The 23,374-nt window shown below is 38.1% G+C and overlaps 1 protein-coding gene across 3 annotated transcripts in view; it reads left to right on the forward strand.

Annotated features, from left to right (window-relative positions):
• The window catches only part of PRKAA2 (protein kinase AMP-activated catalytic subunit alpha 2), a 50,536-nt gene that overhangs the window by 14,429 nt on the left and 12,733 nt on the right, over nt 1–23,374 (forward strand). For 2 of the 3 annotated variants that reach the window (XM_036351951.1, XM_036351953.1), the window contains exons 2-6: nt 10,550–10,691; nt 16,251–16,344; nt 16,924–17,068; nt 19,339–19,426; nt 21,094–21,318. In XM_036351951.1, coding sequence (XP_036207844.1) covers nt 10,550–10,691; nt 16,251–16,344; nt 16,924–17,068; nt 19,339–19,426; nt 21,094–21,318 — 694 coding nt within the window. Of the gene's footprint in view, nt 1–10,549; nt 10,692–15,842; nt 16,046–16,250; nt 16,345–16,923; nt 17,069–19,338; nt 19,427–21,093; nt 21,319–23,374 lie in introns of those variants that run through there. The other variant, XM_036351952.1, reaches the window with a different exon arrangement.

Below are 23,374 nucleotides of genomic sequence, written 5' to 3' on the forward strand. Positions count from 1 at the left end.
CACTATGCCCTAATTTCCCAACTCAAGTGCTAGAGGTACAAGGATAAATATGCAAGTATGCATTTCCAATCTTATATAATAAAGAGGTAATATGCAAATTAACCCCCACACCCTCACAAGATGGCTGCCTATGACCAGGTCAGCAGGGGGGTTAGTGAGGTACGACCAAACGTCTGAACAGCAGGCTGCGTGGGGTGACCAGGCCGACAATAGAGCCGTGAGGAGTGACCAGGCCGACACGGTGGGGAGGAGCAGTTAGGGCTGACCAGGCCAGCAGGGGGGGCAGTTGGGGGTGACCAGTCCAGCAGGGGGGTAGTAAGGGGTGACTAGGCTGGCAGAGGGTGCAGTTAGGAGTGACCAGGCCGACAGGGTGGGGGCTGTTGGCAACCTGGCCAGCAGCGGGGGGCAATTAGGGGCAACCAGGCTGGCAGGGGGGCAGTTAGGGGCGATCAGGCCAGCACGCAGAGGCAGTTAGGGGCGACCAGGCAGGCAGTCAGGTGAGTGATTAGGAGCCAGCAGTCCAGGATTGTGAGAGGGATGTCCGACTGCCGGTTTAGGCCTAATCAGGCCTAAACCGGCAGTCGGACATCCCCCAAGGGGTCCCAGATTGGAGAGGGTGCAGGCTGGGCTAAGGAGATCCCCCCGCCCCCACCCCCCCCCGCATGAATTTTGAATTTTGTACACCGGGCCTCTAGTATGTTATAATCAAGAGAGCCTGGTTATTGGGAGGTAAAGTGTGTGACTTTTGAGCTTGGGCTTTGGATGCAAATATATCATCTTGCCAGTCATTGCTCAATAATTCCTAGTTTCCTCATCTGTGAACTAGGGTGTAATATTTACCTCCTAGAGTTCTGGTAGTATTTGTTTAATCAGTACCTCATCAAAAGGAATAAAGTCTTGCTTTCTGTTTAGAGAAATTTATAATTGAAAGGACTTCCAGGAAAAGGAAATTTGGAGAACAGCAATGAGACTGAGTTTTGTTGGATCATGGGCGAAGAAGAAAGGAGCCTTGTGTTATTTTGACTTATATGTGTCAGCAAGCAGGGCCTTGTCAGGTGTTAGTCAGCCTTTCTCATTTAGATCAAGAGCCTTCACTTGTGAATCAGGTGAGTCATCTGACCCACACCTGTTCTGACCCTACCATCACCAGTCTCCTGCCAGAAGAACACAACGCGATTATGGAGTTAGCTGAGGATTGATAAATGTGCCTCCCCTCAGGGCCTAACTTATCCAGGCTCATTCCTCACTTCACTCATTTCTGCTTCCTAACATTCCCCTCCTCCTACTCTGTATACCAGTATTAAGGTCTCAATGTAAGATCGTTCCAATCATAACAGGAGCCTTTCAACTGAGGTAGTAAAAAAATACCACTGTAACCAGAAGAGCTGTGCTTCTAGCATCTCAACACGGAATTCTGAGTCCATTCCCCGAACCCCAGATCAGTATTACATATGGTGTTTAGATTCCATAGTACTTACATGTGTTATTTTAGATGTTACGAGCTAAATCTTTTGTTGGAAAATCATAGGATACTGTATCATTTAGTCATCAAGAAACTAGGCTTTAGATCAGACAGACTTGGATTTAAATACTGATTTCATCCTTTACTAGTCATTTTTAATTTCTGTAAGCCTGTTTCCTCATCTATAAAATTTCCTCTCAGAGTTGTTTTAGGGTTAAAATGAAAACATATACAAAATATTTAGCATGTGTGCGTACACATAGACAGACACCTGCTGGTTGTCCTTCCTGGATTTGTAGGAGAGAATCATTAACTATCCTTAAATAACCCCCACTACAAATGACCCTGGAGCTTGTTACTGAAGTGTGTGCATGCCTCTGAGAAAGATCTGGATTACAGAATAAATCTTTAACTACTGAAGGATGATGCCCATCTCTTTGTGGTCTCTCCTGTTTTCAGTTGGAGAGCCTCCTGAGGGATTTAGTGTACATTTTTGTAACCTAAATTTTAAGTCATACTATCCCAAATGTACCCTGAAGTTTTTAAGACACTTCTTTCTGCTATGTTTGTTAATATGGTGATAGACTTGATTTTACTTACATATGCTAATAATTTCCTGGTAGAATATCACTATGAATGCCGTATTTCAATGAGATAACCTCAACTGCCAACAAGTTTGCTTACAAAAACATTTTGTACCTAGGTCAAGGACTTTTCTATAGGCATAAGAAATACCACATGTAACTGCTAGTCCTGTGGAACATATGAAAATAAGCAGATTTTTTTTGTGTGTGCATGTGGACTAAAGCTTTCTCTTTCCTGACATAGTTCAAATTATTATACAGTACATCTGTAACTTTGATAGCAGAAGGGCATTTTGACAACTCTTTGAACTTAGAAGATAAACATATTATAATTCAGTCCTAAAGTAATCAATACTTTATTTTTAATTGTTCCTTTTCTTTATTTTACTACTAGTGACCCAGTGCACAGATTTGTGCACATTGAAAGGAAATTAATTAGAAGGGGGCCAGCGGGGTGGGACTGGGCAAGACGGGCCGGACACGTCCTGGAGCCAACCTCCGGCAGTCCCTCCCCAGCCGGCTGCACCTGGGGTGGTACCATCCATCAGCCTGGGGATCGGGCCAAAACCCACTCCCTGACATCCCCAGAAGGGTCCTGGAGTGCTAGAGGGTACTCTGCAAAGTTGCTTTCATACAGGGTGTGGAATGCAAATGCAAATGTGCAGTAAATCAGATTCAGGGCAGACAGTGCCCCAAGCAGAAACATAACTCACGGCTAAAGGTGGAATCGCGTGACCTGTAGAGGAATTGGGCTCCCTCCTCTCTGGTTCCAGGGTGCAACACCTGAGAACTGCCGCCGCCACACTGCAGCTTAGCAGCTCTTGCGTTGAACATCTGCTCCCTGGTGGTCAGTGTGCGTCATAGCTACCGGTTGGACAGACACTTAGCATATTAGCCTTTTATATATATAGACTAGAGGCTGGTGCACGGACTCGTGCACCAGTGGGGTCCCTCTGCCTGGCCTTTGCCCTCGCAATCCGGGACCCCTTTGGGGATGTCAGATAGCCAGTTTTGGCCTGATCCCCACAGGCCCGATCCAGAGAGGAGGGAGCCCGATCCTGTGCATTGAGTGTCTGTCTCCTGGTGGTCATTGCGCATCATAGTGACCGGTTGACTGGTCGTTTGGTTGCTTAGACTTTTATATATAGAGATAATAATGATTTAAACTATATGACATTAAAATTGAATGAGGAAGTATTTTGGTTAATTAATAAGGAATAGTGTATAGGAAGAGAAGTGTTCTGTATGTATGTAGAACTACATAATGCAGCTATATGAAATACTGCTTCTTGTGCATCAAGATAATGTGTCAGAGCTGGAAAGCATCCAGAAAAATGGCCACTAAAATCATCCAGAGGCTAGAGTTGCTTAAAAGACTTATACCTGTCAGTGTGGAATGATCCTGGGGGATGTAACTAGAAAAATCTTAAGAGTTGGAAGGGGAATTAGGCTTGATCTATTCCCACCTGTTACTTAATACAGGAATTTATCTTATGGTAATCCTGGCAAATGGCTGAGCTTCTGTTTAAATATTGGATGGTGCTTGCTGCTGGGTTTAAATCCCAGCCCTTCCACTTCATAGGGAATGAATGATTTGAACTTGCTGAATGATTTGAGCAAGTTCTTAACCTCTCTGTGTCCCATTTTCCTGGCTTACTATTTATTGCCAATAGACAAAGACTACAAGGAACCTGATCTTCAGCCCTCTACCTAGTATTGAGAGATGAACTGAGAATCAAGTAAATACTGGTGTTACACATCCTGTGAAAAAACTATACTGAAGGTACAGTAGTTACATTAGAAAGGACATTTTCAGTATCGGCTGAAGTGGTGGAAAAGGAGGTGAGTAGAGGCTCATTGGGCAGATGACTCTGTTGAGTATCTATTGTTCCCAGTTCTGCCTCTAGAACAGCTGTGGGCAAACTACAGCCCATGGGCTGGATCCGGCCATTTGAAATGAATAAAACTAAAAAAAGAGACCGTACCCTTTTATGTAATGATGTTTACTTTGAATTTATATTAGTTCACACAAACACTCCATCCATGCTTTTGTTCTGGCCCTCCGGTCCAGTTTAAGAACCCATTGTGGCCCTCGAGTCAAAAAGTTTGCCCACCCCTGCTCTAGAACAATATCAATCAGTTTCATTCTTTCTTCGATATGACAGCTCTTTACCTTATCAAATGTAAAACTCTAAAAAGGCATAGATTAAGTAGGGATATTTCCCCCACCCATAAAAGTCCATAGGTTTAGAGTTTTGTTTATAATTTGTCTATAATTTAGGAAAAACAAGATGAACAACTAGTGGTGATAAGTTTGTAGAATTATTTAAGCCAAGAAATTGTATAATTTATTTTCATTAATGCATGGATGGTTCAGCAAAATGGGAAATTTTAAGAAGTAAGTTCAAGCCTTTTGCGATTTAAAGTATTGTGAATTGTGTATTTAAATTTAGCTGTGAAAGACAGGAATTTTCTAAATAAAACTGGCTTAAACAAAATAGTATTTTGTGATCTTGTAGCAGGCTGAGCAGGTCGTTCAGACTGTTGTCATGCCTGATGGCGTCAGAAGCATGGGCTTCTTTCTCCTGTTGTTCCCACATTCTTAATCCTGTCTTTTAGGTATAGGATGGTGACTGGAATTCTAGGCTTCAGAATGGAGGAAGGGATGAAGAAGAAGCTGTTAGGGTCATTTCTGCTTACAAAGTCACATGGCCACATCTAGTTACAAGAGATGCTAGGATACAGTCTTTACTCTGGATAACTGTGTGGTGTGCTCAGGTGTGATTTGGGAGTCTCGTGTCCTGAAAAGAAGGGTGGGATAGATATTGGGACAGCTAGCAGTGTAACAGAACTGCTTTGTTCACCACTTAATCCCAGTTGCCTAGTAGTGCTTACCATAGTAGGCATTCATGCAATAGTTGTTCTGTGGATGAATGTTCCTTAGTGTTCCTGTCAGAATAGGTATCGATCTGAATATTAACTTACATACATGATAAATTATGGAAAAAGTTGTCCATCTTGGTGTATCTTTTAAAAAAAATTATTATTGTTGTTATTAAAAGTATTATAGATGCCCCCCCCCCCCCATTGACTCCCTTCTCCTCACTCCTCCCCAGGCCTTCACCACACTATTGTCTGTGTCCACAGGTTATGCATATATGCTTATAAGTTTTTTGGTTCATCTCTTCCTGCTCCCCCCACCCCACCCTTCCCTCTGAGGTTTGTTAGTTTGTTGCATGCTTCCCTGCCTCTGGATCGATTTTGTTTGTCAGGTTATTTTGTTCATTAGATTCCACATATAAGTGAGATCATATGGTATTTGTCTTTCTCTGATTGGCTTATTTCGTTTAGCACAATAATCTCCAGTCCCTCCATGTTATCTCAAAGGGTATATCCTAAGAAGCCTGAACCACCAGTTAGAATATATGCACCGTGATGTTCATACAAGAGATGTTAGGATACAGTCTTTACTTACAGTATAAATAGTTTCATTATTTACAATAGCTACGTTTTGGGAACAGCCAGCCCAAGTGGCCATTAGTATAGATGATTGGATAAAAAAGCTGTGGTACATTTACACCATGGAATACTATCCTGTATAATAAAAAGCTAATATGTAAATAGACTGAACGGTGGAACGACGAGTCGCTATAATGCGCACTGACCACCAGGGGGTGGATGCTCAACACAGGAGCATCCGGTGGTCAGTGCGCTCCCACAGGGGGAGCGCTGCTCAGCCAGAAGCCAGCTTATGGCTGGCAAGTGCAGTGGCAGTGGTGGGAACCTCTCTGGCCTCCACAGCAGTCAGACATCCTCCAAGGGCTCCCGGACTGCGAGAGGGTGTAGGCTGGGCTGAGGAACGCCCCCACCTCTGGGTGCATGAATTTTGTGCACTGGGCCTCTAGTGCAGCTATAAAAAAGAAGGATCCATTTTGGTGTTTTTTTAATGTTTGTTCTTATCTGTGTGCTCCCTTTACAAATAAGGTATCCCTGATAGTCTTCAGACAGATATAACACCATACAAAACTTATTTTAGCTTCTGTATTGCTTAAGTTCCCCCCACCACACACACACACACCAAGTAGAGGCCTAGTAAACCTCTCTTTTCATGTCTTTGATCAACACATTCCAGGTACTCAGTAAAATGTTTTTAGATTGAATAAATAAATGGGAACAAAACTTTGATAAATGCAAGCTTTTTATTTCATTTAATATCCTAGAAAAGTTAGTGGCTATAATACACATAGAAGAAAGTCTTAGTTTTAAATCTGTCTGTATTACAAGATTTTTAGGAATATTTGTTGGGTGTCAGGTGGAATGTGATTATGAGATGAGACAACTCTTTGGATGTAATTATAACTATGTACTAATTCACTTAAGTTATTAAGCAATAGAGGCGAGTATAGTTCAGCAAAATGAGGTGATAGTCTTAATCCACTTGATATTTGACATTAGCTATCTAGTTAGCTTATCAGTGTACTTCAACTGTTTCAGGGGGTTATATTACTTCTTTTACATTGTGTCATGGGGAAAAATTTCTTTAGGTATAAAGGCAAGTGAGTCACTTATTTCCTCAATTGCCATAGACAAAGTAATACCTTAAAAATTTTTAAATTTAATTAAATTTTAGGTTTATTGAAGTATAACTGATAAAATTATAAGATATTTAAAAGGTACATTATGATTAGTTGATATATGTATACATCGTGAAAGGATCCTTCCAACTAGTTAATTAACACATGCATCACCTCACATATTTATATATATATTTTTGTGAGAACATTTTAGTTCTCTCTTAGCAAATTTTAATTATATAATACAGGTTATCAACTATATTCACCATGTTTTACATTAGATCTTCAGATCTTATTTATCTTATAGCTGAAAGTTTTTGTCTTTTCACCAATTTTCCCCACCCAGAGCCCCTGACAACCACTTTTTGACTCTTTCTATGAGTTTGACTTTTTTTTTCTTTAGATTTCACATATAAGTGATAACATGTGGTATTTGTCTTTCTCTGTCTGGCTTATTTCACTTAGTATAATGCCCTCAAGGTCCATCCATATTGTTGCAAACAGGATTTCCTTCTTCCTTATGACTAAATAATAGTCCATTGTATATGTACATACCTCATCATTTTTATTCATTTATTCACTGCTGGACAGGACACTTGGATAGTTCCCATATCTTGGACATTGTGAATAATGCTGCAATGAATATGGGAGATTATTTTTTTATATCCTGTTTTCATTTCTTTTCAATAGCCACCCAGAAGTAGGGTTGTTGGATCATATGTTAGTTATATCTGTTTTTAATATTTTGAGGAACTTCCATTCTGTTTTTTCACAGTGGCTGTACCAGTTTACACCCCCACCAATAGTGTATGAGGATTCCGTTTTTGTCACATCCTTTAAACACTTGTCTTTTTGATGATAGCCATTTCAACAGGTCTGAGGTAATATCACTGTGGTTTTTATTTGCATTTCCCTAATGGTTAGTGTTGTTGAGCACCTTTCCATGTATATGTTGACCATTTGTATGTCTTGTAAGGAAAAAAGTTTATTCAGTTCCTTTGCCCAGTTTTTAATGGAATTTGTATTTTTTGCTATTGACTTGTGTGAATTCATAGCCCCTTATCAGTATGTGATTTGCAGATACTTTTTCACATTCATTAGGTGGGTTGCCTTTTTATTGTGTTAATGGTTTGATTTGCTGTGTGGTTCTTTAATTTAGTCCCACTTGTTTATTTTTGCTTTCGTTGCCTTTGCTTTTGTTATCAAACTAAAAAAAAACCCAAAACACATTGCTAAGACTAATGTCAAGAGGTTTACTCCTCTATTTTCTTCTAGACCTTTTAAAGTTTTGGGTCTTAAATTTAAGTTTTTAATCCATTTTGAATTGGTTTTTGTGTAATGTGTTTGATGAGGGTCCACTTTTATTCTTTTGTGTGTAGCTGTCCAGTTTTTGCAGCACAGTGTGTTGAAGAGACTGTCCTTTCCCCATAGTATAATTTTTACTCCTTCGTCATAAATTAAATACTGTATATGCATGGGTTTACTTCTGGGGTTTCTATTTCATTGATTTATGTGGCTATTTTTATGCAATACCATACTATTTTGATTACTATATTTGTAATATTGTTTGAAATCAGGAAGTAAAATTCCTCCAACTTTGTTCTTCTTTCTCAATATTGCTTTGACTATTCAGGACTTTTGTGGTTCCATACGAATTTCAGGTGTTTTTTTTTCTATTTCTGTGAAAATGGATTGCATTAAATCTGCAGGTTCCTTTGGATAGTATGGAAATTTTCACAATATTAATTTTTCAATCCATGGACATGGAACATCTTTCCATTTATTTGTCGTTTTCATTTTTTACCAGTATTTTATAGCTTTCAGTGTATAGCTCTTTCTCCTTCTTGGTTAAATTTATTCCTAAGTATTTTTTTTTTTGATGCAGTGGTGAATGGGATTTTTTCTTAATTTCTCCTTCTGATAGTTTATTGTTAGCATTTAGAAATGCAACTGATTTTTGAATATTGACTTTGTGTCCTGCAACTTTATCAAATTTGTTGACAAAGTAAGTCTTTATTATTTTCTGAGTGCAGTCATTCACTTTTTGGTTTCCTTGTTTTTCAGTTTAAGCATATGACCTTAAAAAACAAAACACCTATACATTTGATTGTTAGAGTCCTTGGTCTTACTTGTTTGATGTGGAAAGACCACATATATTCTCAATAGATAGTAATTTTAATTATCAGATGGGAATGGAATAATTAAACTCTTCTTCCCTGTTGTACAGATGAGGAGATTGCAGCACTGTACTTTTACTGATGCTATCAAAGATTTGAGGAAAGAGACATACTTGTTAAGCCACCCAGACAAATGTTTGGGTATTATAAAGTTACCAAAGGCTAAGAATAAACAACCCAGGCAACAACAAACCATCTATGAATATCAAAGCCTAAGTGACCGTCTGACCATTCAACCGGTAGCTATGATGCGCAATGAACACCAGGGGGCAGATGTTCCGACCGGCAGCTATGACATGCACTGACCACCAGGGGGCAGACGGTCAACACAGGAGCTGCCGAGATGCAGTGACTTGGCAACTGCGGTTCTCAAGTGATGCACCTGGAACTAGAGAGGAGGGAGCTCAATTCCGGGGTGCATCACCCAAGTACTGCTCTCTCACAATCTGGGACCCCTCAGGGGATGTTGAAGAGCCGGTTTTGGCCCTATCCCCACAGGCCAGGCCGAGGGACTCCACTGGTGCACGAATCCATGCACTGGGCCTCTAGTTTAGGTTATCTTAGTTGAGTAGAGTAGAAAGTCCCTGAAATTGACAATGTTTTCCTGGAGTCCTGGAACATATTTTGTAATGCTAGTAAGTTAGGTTGCTTGAACTTGATTTTTCCCAATTTGTTTGTTTTATATGCAGGTAAAATAACTTTCAGTCTTCATTAATGATTTTGAGACAATAATTTTTTGCTTGAAAAGTTGTACACATCAAAATAATCTCCAGTGTGACAAGAAGGTTAACCTCCTTCCTAGGTTAACCCCTTACATACTTGGATTGCTCTGATGGGGGCATTATTATGTTATGGTGAAACATGCTGCCTCTGAACTGAAGTCAGTTTGAGATCACATGTTTGCTACCACTGTGTTTACTATGTCACCTTGGATAAGTTATCTATTTAACTTCTCTTTGTTTCAGGTTTCTCACCCTTTTAATGGAGGATAATAGTATATTGAGTGAGTAGGGCACTTAAAATAACACTTAGTACATAATAAACAATAAATGTCATTGTCACATATCATTATTTACATATTTGTCATAATTATTTGAAACTTGACTCCAAGAAATATGTAGGAGCGAATGTTACCCGACTACTTGGTTTCTGGCATATCGGCTGTGTGTGACCAGAAATATTTATAATAGCCTAAAAATGATAAAGGGCACATGATATTTATGAACATACCATGAGGATTTGAAAGAAGTAGAGCTTCCATCAAATAAGGGGGGAGGGGGATGTTGGATTTCTTCCAATAGGGAAAGGCTTTATGGAAAAGGCCAAAAAAGGGGCTACACGTGAATTTTCTGAGGGAACAGTAATGAAGCTAGTTATTTCATTTTATAGCAATCACATACTCTTCTATAATACAATGGCTGGCAACCAGAAGAGGAGAAACAAGTGATTAACAAAACATAGTGAATTCTATTCTATCCAGGGTGTTCCAAATGTGATTATACTTTTATGTAGGAAGGTAGAATTCAGTAATCCTTTCCATAGATACTTGGTGAACATCTCTGTGCTAGGTGCTGAGACTCAGGTACAGTTTCTGTCCTCAAGGAGTGCATGTCTAGTAGAAGGGATGGAAGTGAATAGGGAGAACATCCGTTCTATGCCATACATGATGTAAAAGTGGTATATATGAGTAAAACTTGGGGTTGCAGTGGAAGTTTGACTGTATGATCAGCAGTTTTTTTTCTTCATTTGTAGTTGGAGAACATCAGTTGACAGGTCATAAAGTGGCAGTTAAAATCCTAAATAGACAGAAGATTCGCAGTTTAGATGTTGTTGGAAAAATAAAGCGGGAAATTCAAAATCTAAAACTCTTTCGTCATCCTCATATTATCAAACTGTAAGTACTTTTTAAACTGTAAGTATTTTTGTACCCAGTAAAACAAAAGAGAAACTGTCTTGAGATACTATTTATGAATTTATAAATAGTTGTCTTTAATCTTTCATAAAACACTTCTTTTCATATTTATATTGAGCAAGTATTTATTTAAGCTCCATTAATTTTTTGCTTTGTTTTTTTTGCATACTTTTGGTTTAGAATTAGAAGTTATTGTTTCAAAATTGGTACTGTTTTCAAGGTTTGAGTGTAGCCTTGGAAGCTGACTCATTTCTAGTATTCATTTTGAAATTCTTTTAGGACTTTGATATTCCTAGATTCATTTTGTAATTTTTACTAGTTAATTTTCATGAATGTATCTGGGTATTTTCTTTTTGGAAAAGGTAGAAAGTAACTGTTAAAGGTTATCTACCATAGTGTATTATTTGCAAAACAACAATATTATTTTAATTACTGATAGTAAGCTCTTCAGAGAAGCACGTGAATTTTGGGGGGATAAGACACGTTACAAACTTAAAAGATAATCATATATTAGAGATGAATAAATAAGCTAATTAATTAAGTTGAAATATAAATAATTGAAAATCAACTAGACCCATAAAAAATTTAGACATTAAATATTCCTTTAAATCACCTGAAGTTGTAGTTTCATATTTACTGAGAAAATGTGATATGTTAAACACTGAAAATTGTCTTTGTTTTTCATCTCAAAGCTTGGTTAGAGTTTTATAAAATAAGTATTACACTTATTGAGTAAGAATAATTTATATTGAGCATTTTATGTATATAATTTCACTTCATCTTCAAGTTAAGCCTATAAGGAAGGTATTACTATCTTCATTTTATAGATAAGGATATTGCACATCTAAAGAGTATCAGCAACTTGTCCATAGATAAAAGGTTGCCAGTCAGCTGACCTTAAAATAGGGAGATTTTCCTGGCTTATCTAGATGGGCCCAATGTAATCACAGTGGTTCTTAAAAGTAGAAGAGGGAGCCTGGCCAGTGTGGCTCAGTGACTGAGAGCTAACCTATGAACCAGGAGGTCACAGTTTGATTCCTGGTCAGGACACATGCCCAGGTTGTGGGCTCGATCCCCAATGTGAAGTGTGCAGGAGGCAGCCGGTCAGTGATTCTCTCTCATTGATGTTTCTCTCTCTCTCTCTCTCTCTCTCTCTCTCTCTCTCTCTCTCTCTCTCTCTCTCTCTCTCTCTCTCTTCCCCCCCTCCATCCCTCCCTCCCTCCCTCCCTCCCTCCCTCCCTCTCCCTTCCTCTCTGAAATCAATAAAAATATATTTTAAAAAAAAGTAGGAGAGGGCATCAAAAGAGTGAGAGAGATTTTAGGATGGAAATAAGGTCAGAGGAATAAGCTGTGAGAAGGACTCACTGGCTGTTTTTGGCTTTGAAGATAGAGGAAAGGGGCCATGAGATAAGGAATGCAGGCGATCTCTAAAAGTTGGAAAATACAAAGTAATGGATTTCTCCCTAGAGCCTTCAGAAGGCAATGCATGCAGCTCTCCTGACACCTTGATTTTAGTCCAGTGAGACATATGTCAGGCTTCTAACCTACAAAATTATAAGAAAATCCATTTTTGTTATTTTCAGCCACTAAGTTTGAAGTATGGAAACAATAGGAAACTAACCAGTAACATTCGTGAAATCCTAAATCAGTGGCTGACCCTTTTATTGCTGGGATTTGGAACATGCATTTAGTCTTTATTATCACGAGCTATATTCAATGATGGGGGCCATTCAGTGCATCTCAACAGCATGAGCATGCTGCTGACTGTTCAGAGAAGGCTTTTCTTGGGTTTGGTGTGCCATTGGGTAACTTGTGTTGACTAAGTTCCCAACCACTTCAGTGTCATTTGATCTTCACTTGGAGTTCACTCGATCATAAATATAAACAAGAAATGAGGCCCCTGAAATTGCATGGCAGTACTTGATTATAAGGTTATCCTCCGGGACCTATATTCTAGGTGATCCAGAATATGTATATACAGGATTTTAAAGATTATCCTAAGAGTTAAAATACAACCTGTGAGCCCAGTGACTCACCTCTCCCACTGTTTGTTTCCTTAATTTAAAAATGGGATGCCTCATGGTGTTATTTGAGGACTAAATGGTATAATGCCTAGTGTTTAATGTGCACTGGCCCAAAGCAGGAGTTGGCAACCTATGAGCTGATTCCAGTTCTCTTTCATGATTCTGAGTAGTTTTCACCTAACTGAAATAGTTCATATGTACTTTTGACTCCATGTTAATAATGACTTTATTCTAGTTACTGATAGCTCTTCGTTCTTCCTTGCTGAGTAGCTACTTTCTATTACAGGAAAGAGCTAGGAAGCCAGACCAAAAGTATCACATGCCAGAGTGAGGGTGGAGAAGGGAAAGCAATCTCTGTATTTGTCTTGTTTCTTGACCATGTGACTTAGAATGCCAACAACCCTGAAAGACCCCCAGGAAATTTTGCCCTCTTTAGGGTATGAGTCCTAGTTTCTGTGCTGATAAAATCAGATTTTGTCAGTAAGCAGTTGCAGTGGTCCTTAGGATTTATTTTTGCTGTCATATTTACCAGTGTTTTCTTACCTCAGTTTCTGTAATGATTTGTAAGTGTTTAATATTGGTTTGACTGTCTCATTCTGGTTTAGAGTTATTTAATTGTTTGGTATTTTGTTTTGTTGCAGGAGTTATAGAATGTTATCAGGGTTGGCAGAGGTGAATTTGAAGTTTAAAGCTTCTGGCTTCCTGCCTTGAGCTTATTAATCCATTCAGCTACACCGCCTCTTAATTATGGATCTGAATTAAAAAAGAAAAAAGCACTCTCATGTATTCTTGCTACAGAACAAGTTATTAACTTAACCTCTAATAATGTTAGTGATGTAAACAAGGAGAGAGACCTGATCCTGTTGGTTTTGTTTGTTTTGTGGAGTTTTGAACTAGCTGCCAAGAATAGTTTCCTTGTTACAGAATGGGCCTCTAGAATTGGGAAGAAAGTTTGAAAACTAAATACCAAGAATGAAGGATATTTATTCCATGCTTTCTCCATTAACTCAATTTGGGGGTGGGGGGAATAATCACTTGGAGAAAATTCAGAGGAGTAAACAGGATTGAAAGGAAACTTCAAACTTTTCCGTGAACTAGAATTTGTTGGATTAATTTTTGTCCGTGTTTTTCTTTCCTCCATAGTTCTTAGAGAAACTTTATTTTAACTGGTCGAAAGATCAATACTTTCTAATTTAGTAGAGATGCTTTTGCCTGTCTGCTTCTTTTAGTCTTTATTTTATTCAACCTATGGTAGGTACTCAGTAAACATTAAGTGTGGCCATTAGTCTGGCACACACAGTAAGTGCTCAGTAATGATAGCTGTGGTTTCTGTTACTCTAGATTGGCCTTTGGTGTGGATAGTGGCTGCTGTAGAGTTAGAAGTTTCATGAAGTAGTAAAATCCAAAAGTAGCTAATAAAGATCTTGTGATATACTTGGAAGAATTAGCAGTTAAATTTATTAGAGTTGTATGCCTTCTTTTCTTTTATGCCCCAAAGATGTACAGAGCAGAACAGTGATTGAGAATTCTGTTAATAAATCAGATTAGCCTACAGCAAAGTGACATAGCAGGTGCTCCTGCTGTATTTGTTTTATTCAGTTAGAGTTTGGTGCTTGCTAGGATGCCTCTCATAAGTTGGCTTTTACTGGTATAGGATGGCTTTGAGAATTCTCGGTAAAATTTCCTTTTCATAGCTCATTTGAAATAGTCTCAACATCATTGCACAGTCATACTAGTTTATTTTATATGAAGTGGGGTACTTTGTAATTTCTTATCCCAAAGATGAAAGATTTATTGTGAAAACCTGTAATTTTTAATACTATAGCTTTAATATTTTACTTTTTCCGAGTGTCCTCTCTTAAAATGTGTAGTATGCAGTTAGATCATCAACTTCCTGGCCATTGCCCCTTCCTCTTAACAGGGAATAGTAACCAGAACCACTTTGATAAAAGGTGCTCCATCTGGGTGGACTAATTACCAGAAGGTTCCCCTGCTTCTGCCATATCCCGTGTCAAGGTATCCTGCTTAAAGGGTGGCATCTGGGCCTCTTTTCAGCTCCTACTTGTGCTTTCCACTGGGTGCCTTTAAGCCTTGCAAAAACTGTACATCTATACTTAGTGGCCTTAAATAGTAACTCAGTGTAAATTAGATGTTGCTCACGATTAACCAGATTGTAGATAATCCTTCACAAACAAAGCAAACCTCTTTAAAAAGCAGAACAGTTATTTCTTTATTGGTGTTAAATGTAACCGTCAGTTAAAACGTCAGTTATATTTTACTTGTTTTCACTTTTGTAAAATTGTGCGTGGGGTGGGGGGGAGTTGTAGTTTTCAGGAAAAATCTTATTTTGTCAAATAGAGCTAAGGTTTTTATTATCTTTTTAAATGTGCTCAGCTATGAGTGCCAATAAATAAATAAATAAATAATAAAATTTCATGCATAAATACTTACATCTATTTAAATTTTTTTTTTTTTTAATATATTTTATTGATTTTTTTACAGAGAGGAAGGGAGAGAGAGATAGAGAGCCAGAAACATCGATGGGAGAGAAACATCGATCAGCCGCCTCCTGCACATCCCCCACTGGGGACGTGCCCTCAACCCAGGCACATGCCCCTGACCGGAATCGAACCCGGGACCCCTCAGTCCGCAGGCCGACGCTCCATCCACTGAGCCAAACCGGTCTCGGCTATTTAAATTTTTATTATGGAAAATTTTAAATGTATACAACGTAAAGTGTCAAAGCCTCATGTATCTCTTATTCAGCTTCAACAGTTGTCAGTGTAGTGTTTTATCTGCTTCTCCCCACTTCTCCCACCCTAAATTATTTTGAGCAAATCCCAAATATTATGTTCTTAACCTTCAAATTCTTTATTCTGGGAAATAAAGCCTTTTTTTACTTTTATAACTTAAATACAGTTTATTATAATAACTACAAATCAGCCATCCAGCTAGTGTTCAGACTTTATTGATGGTTTCATAAATGACTTTTAAAGTTGGTTTGTTTGAATCAGAATGAAAAGAAGTGTATACAGTGTAATTGGTCAATATGTCTCTTGAGTTATTTTTAATCTATAACTTTCCCTTTCTCTTTTAATGTTGAATAAAGGGTCACTTGTCCATTTTCTGGATTTTGTTGATTTTATTCCTGTGGTGTCATTTAACCTTTCCAAGAATACTTTTTACTTATGATACCTGATCTCCATAGACTGTAAACACGTTTTTGTTTAAGTGGAAAAATTAATGCTTAACTCAGCTGTTGCAGATTGAAGGATTTTAAAGATTTTGTAAACATGAAAGGGAGGACTGGAGGTAAGTCCATAAGCCTTGAAAGTTAGTTGAATTTTGTTAAGCTCTATGTTTATAGTTCTCTGATTATTTTGATAACATTATAAACCTGTTGCCATCTTAAAATATTATAAAACATTGGAATATAAAATTGTAGCAAGAATAGATGTACAGGTTGATTTTGGTTAAAGTATATTTTTATTTAACTTTTTTTTTTATTTACAAAAAGATACCAGGTCATCAGCACTCCAACAGATTTTTTTATGGTAATGGAATATGTGTCTGGTGGTGAATTATTTGACTACATCTGTAAACATGGACGGGTGAGTAACACTATGCAGTACAATAAATTCCTAAGTTAGAAAAGAGGGAAATAGTGGGAAATAGGAAACCACAAAGATATTTTTTAAAGTTGGGTTGCTTCTGTAATAATGCTCAACTAAACATAGAGACTATTAGAAATAATCTTCTTTCTTAAAAAGTACACCTTTTGAAATACTGGTTTTAGGAAATAAGTACCATTTAATTGCCAACACGATGCCTATGCTTTTCAAAATGAAAAATCTCTTCCATACGTCATGTTGAAGCGTCAGTAATTTTCTTCCTTAGCACTTTCACATAAGTTCGGTTTTAGATTGTTTTACTTGCTGACTCCCCAGAACTTGTGCACATTTAGTAGTATTACTTGAAAATGAAATATTATTGCCTAGCAGCAAAGAAAAACCTGTTGATTGACATGTTGAGCATAAATGCAAGTTTTTGGTTTCTTTGTCTGATTTGTTGAATATTCTAGCAGAACCTAATGAGCTTACCTCAGTTATATTTAGGCTGAGTATGAAACTGAAACTCTTGCTATGTAGATGTCCCGAATATTTTTAGTGCAGCTTCTTTAACATTGATAGGTTGAAGAGATGGAAGCCAGACGGCTCTTTCAGCAGATCCTGTCTGCGGTGGATTACTGTCATAGGCATATGGTTGTGCACCGAGACCTGAAACCAGAGAATGTGCTGTTGGATGCACACATGAATGCCAAGATAGCTGATTTTGGTATGTGACTCCAGGGTTGTTCAGAAATGTTGGTAACAATTCTTAAAGAAATAGGAGCTTTCAATTTCAACGTTGTAAAGCCCTGTGCTGTGAAAAGGGATTAGTTGTACAGCCTCCACAGTAGCTTGCTTGGTCTGTTTATTTAAACACTAGAGGCCCGGTGCACGAAACTCGTGCAAGGGGGCAGGGGCTTAACCTGACCTGCACCCTCTCGCAATCTGGGACCCCTTGGGGGATGTGGGACCGCTGGCTCCTAACCGCTTGCCTGCCTGCCTGCCTGATCACCCCTAACCGCTCGCCTGCCTGCCTGATCCCCCTTAACTGCTCGCCTGCCTGCCTGATCACCCCTAACCACTCACCTGCCTGCCTGCCTGCCTGATCACCCCTAACCACTCACCTCCTGCCTGATTGCCCCTAACCACTCTGCCTGTCTGCCTGATTGCCCTTAACTGCTTGCCTGCCTGCCTGCTTGATTGCCCCTAATCACTCTGCCTGCCTTATCGCCCCTAACCACTTTGCCTGCCTGCCTGCCTGACCACCCCTAACCACTCACCTGCCTGCCAGATCACCCTAACTGCTTTCCTGCCTGCCTGATTGCCCCTAACCACTCTGCCTGCCTGCCTGATTGCCCCTAACTGCTCTCCTGCCTGCCTGATTGCCCCCTAACCACCTCTGCCTCTGCCCCTGCCTCTGTGGCTTTGTCCAGAGACGGTCTGGAATGATGTCTGAAAGGTCGTTTGGCTGCCTGGTCTAATTAGCATATTACACTTTTATTATTATAGATGCTTTTAAAAAATGCAGAAAAAAACCCACATTCTCATAGACACAGACAACAATATGGTGATTACCAGAAGGAAAGAGGAGTGGGGGAGGCAGAAGAGTGTAAAGTGGGGAGAAATAGTGAAAGAAGGCTATTTGACTTGGAGTGGTGAACACACAATACAATATACCGATGACTTATAGAATTGTATACCTAAAACCTATATAATTTTATTAACCAGTGTCACCCCAATAAATTCAATAACTAAAAATAAATAAATAAATGTAAAAAATGCAGCAGATACTTTTAAATTTTTTAATCATTTATTTTATTAAAATTTTTTTTTCTTTATTGATTAAGGTATTACCTATGTGTCCTTATCCCCCCATTCCCTCCCCCTCTACCCCCCTGGTGTCTGTGTGCAGCAGCTACTTTTAGAGATGTTAGAGGGGTAGGATCAAGATAAACCCATTCAATCTGCATTTCTTCCTAAGGAACCTGAAGTATTTTTATGTGTGTGTGTGTATGTGTGTGTATGTGTGTGTATGTGTGTGTATATGTGTGTATGTGTGTGTATGTATGTGTGTGTATGTGTACGTGTGTGTGTATGTGTGTGTATGTGTGTGTGTAGGGGGGAATCACAGCTCCTTTGAAAATAGGGACACTTTGATGAATGCACTTACCCGGAGGCACATGGAGGTTTGCATGCAGTTCTGGAGCTTTATAGTCCTGTGAATCAAGGGGTCGGTGCCCGTGGGCCTCGGTAACATCTCCCACTTGACAAAACAAGAGGAGTTTTTGTCAGGAGCAAGGAAAAGCTAAAGTGCAGGATGTTTTGGGAAAAGGATTAGGAAGTAAGAGATTATAGAAAGAGAGATGGCAGTGTGCCAGAGGTCAGCACTGCTTGTTTTAAAAATTTTGTTAGTAGCTTGTCTTTAATCTAAAAACCAGGAAACTTGTCTCACTATTTCCCTTCCTTCTCTAAATCACAGAATTCATTTAGTACTATAGTTCAACTAGATGTTTGGTTCAATTGATTATATTTTCTATTTTTAATTTAAAGCTTTCCAGATTAAAAATTTTTGGAACATAATCTTTATTAAACTGGAGCCTGTCTGATTTCTACCTAGAGATTTTTTTAAAAAGGCTTTTGAAAGTATAGTCTCTATTTTATTCTTTCAACTGTAGACGTGGGTAAACAATATTATGGTAGTTTTATGTTTGGAAAAGTTCATATAGTTTTAGAATAACCTCATATTTGTGAAGTGAATCAGTATTTACAAAAGGAATTTCATTCCAATCACACGTGTGATATGTTTTAGCTTTTTTTGTCATAGTGTAATAGCACTCTGAAACGGTCTCCTTCTAGTCTAACAAATGCTTTCCACTCCTTTTTATAATAACTTGAAAAATATGATGTATGAACATTAAAGACTTGACATTTTCCTCATGCACCTTTCTCTACTTTTAGAAATATCTAGCACCAGGTAAACATTACTCTTACTTTCAGGATTATCTAATATGATGTCAGATGGTGAATTTCTGCGAACTAGTTGTGGATCTCCAAATTATGCAGCACCTGAAGTAATCTCAGGCAGGTAATGATATATCAGCAAAGAGTAAGCTTTTTATAATCTTTTGTTTATTCTGATAACGCTTAATTATACATTCACTTGACAAGATTAGATTTTTAACACAGTAGAAACAAATTGTCCCTTTAATTTTTTCATTGTTGAAGACAAAATAGTTATATTAAGCAATATTTTAAACATTTAATTTTGTTATGATTATATTTAAGGAGGTTTTCCATTAAAAATGACTGAAATAAATGTTGATTTATTTTTTCATTTTAGAAAAGTGCAAATAGAGTAAGCATTTGCTAAATTTAAGCTAGTGTCATTATTTACTTATTAGATATGATCCTTTAATGATATTTTACATATCCTTTTTTAAAGTATATAGAGTATTTTATATTTTATTTTTGGAAGAATGAGGTTTTGGGTGGGAAGTATGTCATCTTATGAATTCAAGTGCACAAGTGAAGATTTTGTAATTACATAATTTTCTCATTGGTACATTTTAAAATGTTTATATAGATTGCAGTTGTAAACTTAAGTCTTCTACAGAGACCAATGTCTGATGTAAGAGTTAACAGAATTGTATGAGAGAAAAACTAGAAAAGGTATATTACAAAGATAGTAGGTATAGGAATTTGGGCACTACAGCCAACAATATTAATGATGAATAGTAATTTTTATTGAAACGGATTATATCCTTTTTTTTAAAAATCCTCACCCAAGGATATTTTCCCATTGATTTTTTTAGAGAGAGTGGAAGAGAGAGGAAAAGGACAGAGAAATATCAGTGCGAGAGAAACACATCGGATTGGTTGCCTCCTGCATGTGCCTCAACTAGGGCCTGGGCCGGGGAGGAGCCAACTAAGGTACGTGCCCTTGACCAGAATTGAACCCGGGTCCCTTTGTTCCGCAGGCCGACACTCTATTCACTGAGCCAAACTAGCTAGGGCAGATTATATCCTTTTTAAAATTGGAATTGTAGAGATGTACTTTGTTACCTCAGACCCAGGTTTGAGTTTGGTAATGTGCTATCAGGGGAATTTTAATACTGTATACAGGTGAGAGAAAAAACCTTCTAGGCATAGTTTTTCTGGAGCAACGCTAATCTAGTCCCATATGCTAGCAAGCGGTTAGAAAGAGAGTCATTGGGTACTCAAGATAATGTGATGCAGGACAAATCGTGTCAGAGACATTGCCGCAGAACTAGTTAGGCACTTTACTGTTTCACATATTCTTTAAAATAGGTGTGCCAGGAATGAAATTCTGTTACATACACATTTTCTTTCTTGTAATAGATTCATGGTAAAAAGATTTAGCTTATACATTATATAGTATTGTGGGTTTTTCCCACCAAGTTTATGGTCATCTGCTTTGTTGTTTCTATTAAAAAATCAACCATAGAAAGTTTTGTACTTTTTAATGAGTCAATTAATAAGTTCAGTGAAGTGAGTTTGTGCCAAAAAAATAAAATACTATTTTCTTTTGGGAAACTTGAATAGTAATTGGTTAGACCAATTAATTATTTTTCATTGGTGTTGAGTGTTGAAGAGTGGCCATGGACTTCAGTAAAGACCTTGAAAGCAATATTTACGGAGTCCATACTATGTGTAGGGCTATAGAGGCAGGGTACCTGTAGGTGAGAAAGCAACACTTGTACTTCAGGTTTGTGCTGTCATCTCTTTTCTTAGATTGTATGCAGGTCCTGAGGTTGACATCTGGAGCTGTGGTGTTATTCTGTATGCTCTTCTCTGTGGCACTCTCCCATTTGATGATGAGCACGTGCCTACGTTATTTAAGAAGATCCGAGGGGGTGTTTTTTATATCCCAGAATACCTCAATCGCTCTGTCGCCACTCTCCTGATGCATATGCTGCAGGTTGATCCCCTGAAACGAGCAACTATCAAAGACATAAGGTGAATCTATTTTTGTTATTGTTATGTACATATTCTAGTATTGAGAACAGTAGTACCACTAATTGAATGCCTTCTTTATCCTGAGCTCTATAACAGTTTATATAAATTTTACTTCTCTTAATACACAAATCTGATCATGGCACTCATCTTTTAAATATTTCAGATTGTTTCCCAAACTTTTTAGCTTAGGTAGCAAAGCATACTAGGCCCTTCATAGTAAGGCTCTCCTCACTTCTTCTAAAGCAGCGGTTTTCAACCTGTGGGTCGCGACCCCTTTGGCGGGTCGAATGACCCTTTCACAGGGGTCGCCTAAGACCTTCCTGCATATCAGATATTTACATTATGATTCATAACAGTAGCAACATTACAGTTATGAAGTAGCAACAAAAATAATTTTATGGCTGGGTCACAACATGAGGAACTGTATTTAAAGGGCTAGAAGGTTGAGAACCACTGTTCTAAAGTCTCATTTCCTACACTCACTACTACGCCCCTTGTACCAGTGCTTCAGCCACATTGAATGTCTCCTTGTTCCTCAAGTATATTTTATGCTTTCATGTCTTTGTTTATATGACCCCTTCTGCCTCTGATGCCTTTTCTGCCTTTTTTGACCTGATAGAGTTTTGTTCATCCTTTAAAATGTTGCTCACATATGACCTCCCTTGAAACCACTTCTGATCTAGGCAATGTGAGTTGCTTCCACTTCTGTGCTTTCCTCATTTTGTTCATACTTTTATTATTTCTTTCTCATTTTGTATGGAGCTTTTTTTCAGTGTATCTTTCTCTTAATTGTAACTAAATAAGGGTAGAGAGAGTGTCTTCCTCATCTTTGTATATAGAATGCCTGGGATATAATATATGCTAAGAAAGTATTTGAATACACTTCTAATAGAAAAACAGGGTGAGACACGTATTTTGCATGTGGTTGATGAAATAAAGAATAAAAGTTTTGCTAAGATTTTGAATTAAAAAAATAGCTGCTAGTGGCTTGCTATGAAGGATTTCTTGTGTGAGAAGCTTTGGAAAGTGCGGTTGCTGGTGTTACTGCAAATGGGACCTTGACTGGTAAATAGTGCACACCAGCCAGGATGACTCATTGCCTCCTACTTTTACCTATCATTCCACGTGTCTTAGAGGTGTTTTGTTCTCACCTAACATTTTTTCAGGTATTTCTCAACACGTTCTTTTGACATCTTTCCAGAATCTTTTTCCTCTTCATGAGCCGGAACGACTGTTTAGAGACCCATGACTCTTGGAACATTTAAATGATGGCTCAGGTGGTTGTTTCCTTGAAAGCAAGGACTGATTCTTTTGTATTCCTGTATTGTTTTCTTTCCCAGCCTTTACTCAGTGTTCCAGGCCTCATGCATAAACATGAAAAACTGTAAATTAGACCAGATTTAGATATGGAAATAAACTTAGCGGGGAAAAACCCTTTTGGGTTCATAATTCTTTAGAATATATAGTTCAAATAATTGGTTTTTCCTTAGAAAGAAAATTATATATATATATTTGTATCTGTTTGTATCAGCACATTTAGAAGAATAAAGTATTGATTCTGTTATTTTAAAATAGAGGCTTTAGGAGAAAAATGTGAGTAAAAATCTACTTGGATGGAGGTGGTATAAAATAGTGGCATTCATTTCTGTACTTAAAATAATATAACAACTTGAATTAGTTGTTTTCATCATTTTCTTATTTACTCAAATTCAGTTTTTTAATGTTCAGGAATTTTTTTTTAAGGGAGAGAGAAGGAGAGAAAGAGAGAGAGAGAGAGAACATTGATATGTTCCACTTATTTATGCATTTATTGGTTGATTTTTTTTAAGTACAAATAAGCACATTGAAAATTTGCCTTTATTAAAAATTATTGATTTTAGAAAGAGGAAGGGGGAAAGATGGAGAGAGACAGAGAGAGAGAGAGAGAGAGAGAGAGAGAGAGAGAGAGAGAGAGAGAGATGATAGAGAAAGAAAAGAAAGAGAGAAGAAAGAGAGAAACCAATGTGAGAAAGAAACATCGATCTGTTGCACCCCCACATGCATGTACCCTGACCAG

This window comes from Myotis myotis, unplaced genomic scaffold, assembly GCF_014108235.1.
Source record: "Myotis myotis isolate mMyoMyo1 unplaced genomic scaffold, mMyoMyo1.p scaffold_m19_p_2, whole genome shotgun sequence".
NCBI classification, from domain to species: Eukaryota; Metazoa; Chordata; class Mammalia; order Chiroptera; family Vespertilionidae; genus Myotis; species Myotis myotis.